This window comes from Megalobrama amblycephala, linkage group LG1 (assembly GCF_018812025.1).
Source record: "Megalobrama amblycephala isolate DHTTF-2021 linkage group LG1, ASM1881202v1, whole genome shotgun sequence".
NCBI classification, from domain to species: domain Eukaryota; kingdom Metazoa; phylum Chordata; class Actinopteri; order Cypriniformes; family Xenocyprididae; genus Megalobrama; species Megalobrama amblycephala.
Genome location: NC_063044.1, coordinates 50,733,597 through 50,739,857, shown reverse-complemented (window position 1 = coordinate 50,739,857; position 6,261 = coordinate 50,733,597). Strand labels below are relative to the sequence as shown.

The 6,261-nt window shown below is 39.7% G+C and overlaps 1 protein-coding gene across 1 annotated transcript; it reads left to right on the top strand.

Annotated features, from left to right (window-relative positions):
• Positions 1 to 943: 943 nt before the first annotated feature.
• LOC125273832 (GTPase IMAP family member 4-like) lies at positions 944 to 5,112 on the top strand. Its single transcript, XM_048199546.1, has 3 exons — positions 944 to 1,100; positions 1,987 to 2,688; positions 4,023 to 5,112. Exons 1-3 carry the CDS (start codon positions 1,079 to 1,081, stop codon positions 4,775 to 4,777), a joined length of 1,479 nt encoding a protein of 492 aa, XP_048055503.1. The 5' UTR covers positions 944 to 1,078; the 3' UTR covers positions 4,778 to 5,112.
• Positions 5,113 to 6,261: the final 1,149 nt, after the last annotated feature.

Below are 6,261 nucleotides of genomic sequence, written 5' to 3'. Positions count from 1 at the left end.
AAAGCTGCTGTGTGACAAGATGTACAGTGTACACCCAGAAATAAGTTTTTATAAGCTGTCGACCCCAAAAAACTAATGTTTAAGGACACAAAAGTGGATACAGGCAGTGAGACAGAGCGCAACGGGTCATATTACTATAAGAAATGCATTGGAGGGGGTCGTAATCGGCGACAACATATGCTAAACAAACCAACAAAAACAAACCATTCATTATTTTTAACCATGTCAAAGAATTATTTCACCTGTCGCCGACTACGTTCCCCTCCAATGCATTTCGCGGGGCGTGCCCCCGCTTCTTGACTCCACCCCCACGTCAAACCAGTGCCATAAAGAGATCCGCACAAAAAAGTGCAGCGCAAAAGAAAACCGGTATCGAGCGCACGCTTGACAAGAAACGCAGAATAAAACGAGCGTTGCAAATGATTTAGTAGGTTTGAGCATGAAAAATATGTGGCAAAGATAAAATAGGATTACAGCTGTCATTGATTTTTGTAATTGATTATATTTTTATTTTTGCACTATTTTATTTTATTTTGCAATTTATTATTTTTGTTTGCAAAACTTATTTTTTCCGCTCAATACTTTAATTTTCCTTTGCAATTCTTTATTTTTGTTTGCAAAACATTTTTTTATTGCTCGATTCTTTTTTAAGCATTAATTTGACTCCATAAAGAAGGAATAGCGCCACATCATTGCTTATGACTGAATTATCTGAATTACCCCCATTTCCCCACATTAGCTAGTTGCATTTTATTAACAATAGGCTATAATCCACATTTCTGCCTCTAATCCGAAGCCTATTCTCTGTCTAGGGAACGATGGCTAGATGAATAATGACCTCCTCCTCCTCCATAAACACCAGTATTGCATCTGTTTCTGACAGCTTATGAACCTGTGTGAAAGTTTCTCTGAGTGTCCGGCAGGTGGCGCCAAATCTTCTTCATTCGAACTCTCACTGATGACGTTTGATCTTCCGCTTCTGCGCAGCGCGAGTCTCTGAACGAACGAACAACAAAACCATCACCAGAATCACCGAGAGTCAACAAAACACTGTCAGAGTGAATCTGGCGCTAATATCATGTCTGGAAACGCTTTTCCAGGTGTGTAAATATGAATATGTGCGTCATAACTCTTGTTGTGTATCACTAACTTGGTGTTTGTTTACGTCTAAACAGCTAAAGTTTGTTTGTTTACATGTGCACCTCATAACACTACAAGTTTCATGAGTTCGTGATTATGAAGAATGTAATAAAATAACCACAGAAGACATTCTGTCTTACAAACGTTATGATTAACCGATAAAGCTCGTTTAAACAGTTAAATTTGACCGATAAAATTTCGTTCAATAGTAATTAGTACATAAATTAACCAAACATATACAAAATACTGATCTGTTGTTTACTTTCTGTTTTATGGGCTATTAGGCAACATACATTTAAGTATAAATTGTTATTACAATAAGTAACATATTAGTATATGAAAATAAAACTATTTTAATTAAAACTATCAACATTTTCTTACAGGTTTTTTTTGGCATGTTATCAAGCTGATGATGTTTATTATCAGTACTATCAAATTATGCATATTTTCAGTTCGATAAAGGTAACAAAATTCTCAAGGTTACAAAATCTTTACTTTTTTTACCACAGAATTTTGAAAGAACTATATTGTATACCATATTATAAGGCAGAAAATTCATTGAATTTTAATTATATCCAAGATATATTTCTGTAAAAAGTCTTATATTTAATAATAAAGAAAAAATATTTTCTAATTTTAACCCCCATGTTGAGACACTTCTATATTACTTTTTTTTTTTCATTGTATTTCAATAGTCCAAAATAGTGCAACAATATTTGAGTTCTGACTTTATTTTTTTTAATATTTTAGAGAGTTATATTACATTCTCTGGCATGTTATCAGGTTGAAATAAAGATTATGAAAGTAAAACACGTCACTAAATGTGAATTGTGGTTCTGATTCTAGATCAGTCGGGATCTGAGGGCGAGGAGAGCGATAGAGCGGAGCTGAGACTCGTTCTGATTGGCCGGACGGGGTCGGGCAAGAGCGCCACAGGAAACACCATCTTAGGGCGACGTCACTTCCTGTCGGCGCTGCGGGCGGGTTCAGTGACCCACACGTGTGAGTGCGGCAGCGCGGAGCTGCGTGAGGATGAGGAGTCCAGCGGGATGAAGAGGGTTCTTGTCGTGGACATGCCGGGTTTCGGCGACACTCGATTCGACACGAGTCACGTTCACGCCGAGATCGCCAAGTGTGTGGCGCTGACGGCTCCCGGTCCGCACGCGTTCCTGCTGGTGATCCCTCTGGGCCGCTACACGCAGGACGAAGACCGGGTCGTGACGGAGATGCTGCGTGTGTTCGGCGAGGAGGCGCTTCGCCACACGGTGGTGCTGTTCACGCGAGGAGACGAGCTGGAGGAGGACGGGATGGAGAGTTTCCTGGGTGACGGATTCGCTCCGGAGCGACTGACGGTCCTGCTGCGCCGCTGCGGCGGACGGTACTGCGTCATCAACAACAGGGCGCCGGAGAACCGGACGCAGGTGCGCCACCTGCTGGAGACGGTGCAGAAGATGGTGGAGAACACGGGCGGAGCGTGTTACACCAACAACGTGTTCCTGCAGGCCGAGCGAGCCATACGGGACGAGCAGCAGCGGCGCACTGCTAAGAGTGATTCTCTTCCTCAGTATTTCTTGATTTCCAGTATAAATATATAAACATACTTAAATCCAGATACATTTATGTTATATATAGATAGACAGAATATCTATAGATAGATAGATAGATAGATAGTCAGATAGATAGATAGATAGTCAGATAGATAGATAGATAGATAGTCAGATAGATAGTCAGATAGATAGATTGATAGATAGATAGTCAGAGAGATAGTCAGATAGATAGATGATAGTCAGATAGATAGTCAGATAGATAAATAGATAGATAGACAGACAGATATAGTCAGATAGATAGATAGTCAGATAGATAGATAGATAGTCAGACAGACAGATAGTCAGACGGATAGATAGATAGTCAGATAGATAGATAGTCAGATAGACAGATAGTCAGACGGATAGATAGATAGTCAGATAGATAGATAGATATATAGATAGATAGATAGATATTCAGATAGATAGTCAGATAGATAGATAGATAGACAGACAGATATAGTCAGACAGATAGATAGATAGTCAGATGATAGATAGATAGTCAGATAGACAGATAGTCAGACGGATAGATAGTCAGATAGATAGATAGATAGATAGATAGTCAGACAGACAGATATAGTCAGACAGATAGATAGATAGATAGTCAGATGGATAGATAGTCAGACAGATAGATAGATAGTCAGATGGATAGATAGATAGTCAGATAGATAGATAGATAGATAGATAGTCAGATAGATAGATAGATAGTCAGATAGATAGATAGTCAGATAGATAGATAGTCAGATAGACAGATAGTCAGATAGATAGATAGTCAGATAGATAGATAGTCAGATAGATAGATAGATAGATAGATAGATATAGTCAGACAGACAGATATAGTCAGACAGATAGATAGATAGTCAGACGGATAGATAGATAGTCAGATGGATAGATAGATAGTCAGATGGATAGATAGATAGTCAGATAGATAGATAGTCAGATAGATAGATAGATAGATAGATAGTCAGATAGGTAGATAGATAGATAGTCAGATAGATAGATAGATAGATAGTCACAGATAGATAGATAGTCAGATAGATAAAGATAGATAGTCAGACAGACAGATATAGTCAGATGGATAGATAGTCAGATAGACAGATAGATAGTCAGATAGATAGATAGATAGATAGTCAGATAGACAGATAGATAGTCAGATAGATAGATAGATAGTCAGATAGATAGATAGATAGATAGATAGATAGTCAGATAGATAGATAGATAGATAGATAGATAGATAATGAAGTTTATTTCCAGGTTAAAGCGAGTGTGTTGTTCTGAAGCAGGTTTTCTGTGTTGCAGTGTGGCGGAGCCGGACGGGAAACGGGATGGCGGTCAGCAGACGTGAGGTGCTGCGATCCGCTCTGAGCCGCATGCGAACCGAAGCCGCGCTCTCCGGGAAGGTTCTGGAGCGCGTGAAGGTACTGGTTGCTGCCGGGGCCACCGGGATGGCGGTCGGAGCCGTTTTTGGAGCCGCGGCTCCTCTGGCGATGGCGGCGGGAGCCTCTATGATGGGCGGATCAGCGGGGTTAGTCGGAGTCTCCGCCGCAGGAGGTGCAGGTGTAGGCAAAGCGTTCGGCGCAATAGTAGCGGCCGCGTCTGGAAAGACGGCAGTGGCTCTGGGAGCGGCGACGGGAGGCGTGCTGGGAGGGTCGGTGGGAGCGCTGGCGGGAGCCGAGGCCGCGGGACCGCGGGAGGCTGCGCTGGACGCAATGCAGCAGGTGGGATCGATGGGTGCTGCAGTGGTGGGCGTGGCTGCAGGAGTGGGTGGAGCTATGGGGGCGGGAACAGTTATGGGGGCGGTGCTAGAGGGCGGAGCAATAAGTGCTGGTGAAGCCGCAGTTGCAGTGCAGCCTGTGACGAGCGCAGTGACCTCCTCCTGCGCAGCGGATGGCATTGGAACAACCGCGCACATCCTGACCGAGATCGGACGAGCGGCGGCGGGAATCGTGCTGGCCGGAGGACTGGTGATCAAAGTGGTGAAGGAGAAAGTTCGCTCTGCAACGGAAAACGGCTACACTGAACGCAACTCCTACGAGATCTACTGGAACAAATGAAGGATGTGACGCGCCGGTTGACATTAAAGCGCTTAAAATGCTTCTGGCTGCATCTGACCTGATCATTTCATTCAGATTCATAGATGCATTTCAGCTAGTTTTTACCCATTGATATAAACCTGCATTCAAACAGTCTGTTTAGACTCCAGTTATTCGCATAAACATGCTTTTTATTGAGCACATTTTTAGTGAATTTAAGGTTGAACTGTGTGTTTAAACAGTTGATGGCGTGTGAGTTTGGACTGGTTTGGGTTGGTTTAGTGAGATCAGATTCACTGAACACTGTGTGTTTGTTTTCTGAAGCAGCTGAACAAAAATAAACACGAATTATCTGAGCCTGGTGTTTTTATTTATGATACAAGCACTCCTCTCACAAACATCTGCCATTATTTCACCAGTTAAAGCTATAAATATTTATGATTTTAAAGATTTATTCATTACTGGAATTATATCTCACATTTTTAAGAGCACAGAATCATCAGAATAAATAAATTACTTATTTTATTCTCAAAAACTCATTGAAACTCATCATGCATTTGCTTTTTTCTTCTCTCTATATATAGTATTGGGGTGAATTTTAAAAAAAATTATGTATTTTCATATATTTTACTGATATATTTACTGATTTATGAGTCTTCAAAAGAGTTTTGAAAGGACTACAATTTATTTTAATTTTCATTATTTATGATTTTTAAGATTTATTCATTACTGGAATTATATCTCACATTTTTAAGAGCACAGAATCATCAGAATTTGTTAAATAAATTATTTTATTTTCGAAACTCATGCATTTGCTATATAATATGCATTTGCTATATATATAACATTTGCTATATATATATATATATATATATATATATATATTATATATATATATGGGTGAATTTTGGAAAAATGTTGACGTGTTTTCAACGTAACAACATTTTATAGACAGAAAACTATGTAATATAGTAATAATATAACAATAAAAATTGATCTTTATATGATGAGACACTTTTATTGTTTGTATTGCATGCTATCAAGTTGACATATAAATATATCCTAAACAGGGAATAAAAGGCATGCTTTAAATAGAATTCATAAACCTTTCCTAATCTTATGATCATAAAACAGTCAGCTTGACATTACACGCAATACAACTTTCTGATAAGAATGAATGTGACCTTTTAAAAGAATTATAGTCAGAGAATACTATTAAACATTAATAATCATAAATAAATATAATCTGACATTTAAATGATTATTTTATGCAACTGTCTTTCTGGTGTTAAAAGCGCTAAAATTAGATTTGATGCTGCTGATGATGATGTAACTTCACAGTTTACACACAAAGAGACGCTTCAGCCGTATTTACATATTCAACAGCCCTCTCACCAATCCGCTGCATGCTCATTAAATATTCATAACCGCCTTCATTCACTCAGAGCGGCCTGGGCGGGGTTTAATCTGAGGGGAGGGCCGAATGCAAATAACCGAAGCGCCTC

Excerpts from the sequence above, each read along its gene's own strand:
- LOC125273832 (XM_048199546.1), top strand. The coding sequence starts at position 1,079 with ATGTCTGGAAACGCTTTTCCAG. Across the intron at positions 1,101-1,986 it reads GTCTGGAAACGCTTTTCCAG|ATCAGTCGGGATCTGAGGGC; the intron begins GTGTGTAAATAT and ends TTCTGATTCTAG. Across the intron at positions 2,689-4,022 it reads GCAGCGGCGCACTGCTAAGA|TGTGGCGGAGCCGGACGGGA; the intron begins GTGATTCTCTTC and ends TCTGTGTTGCAG.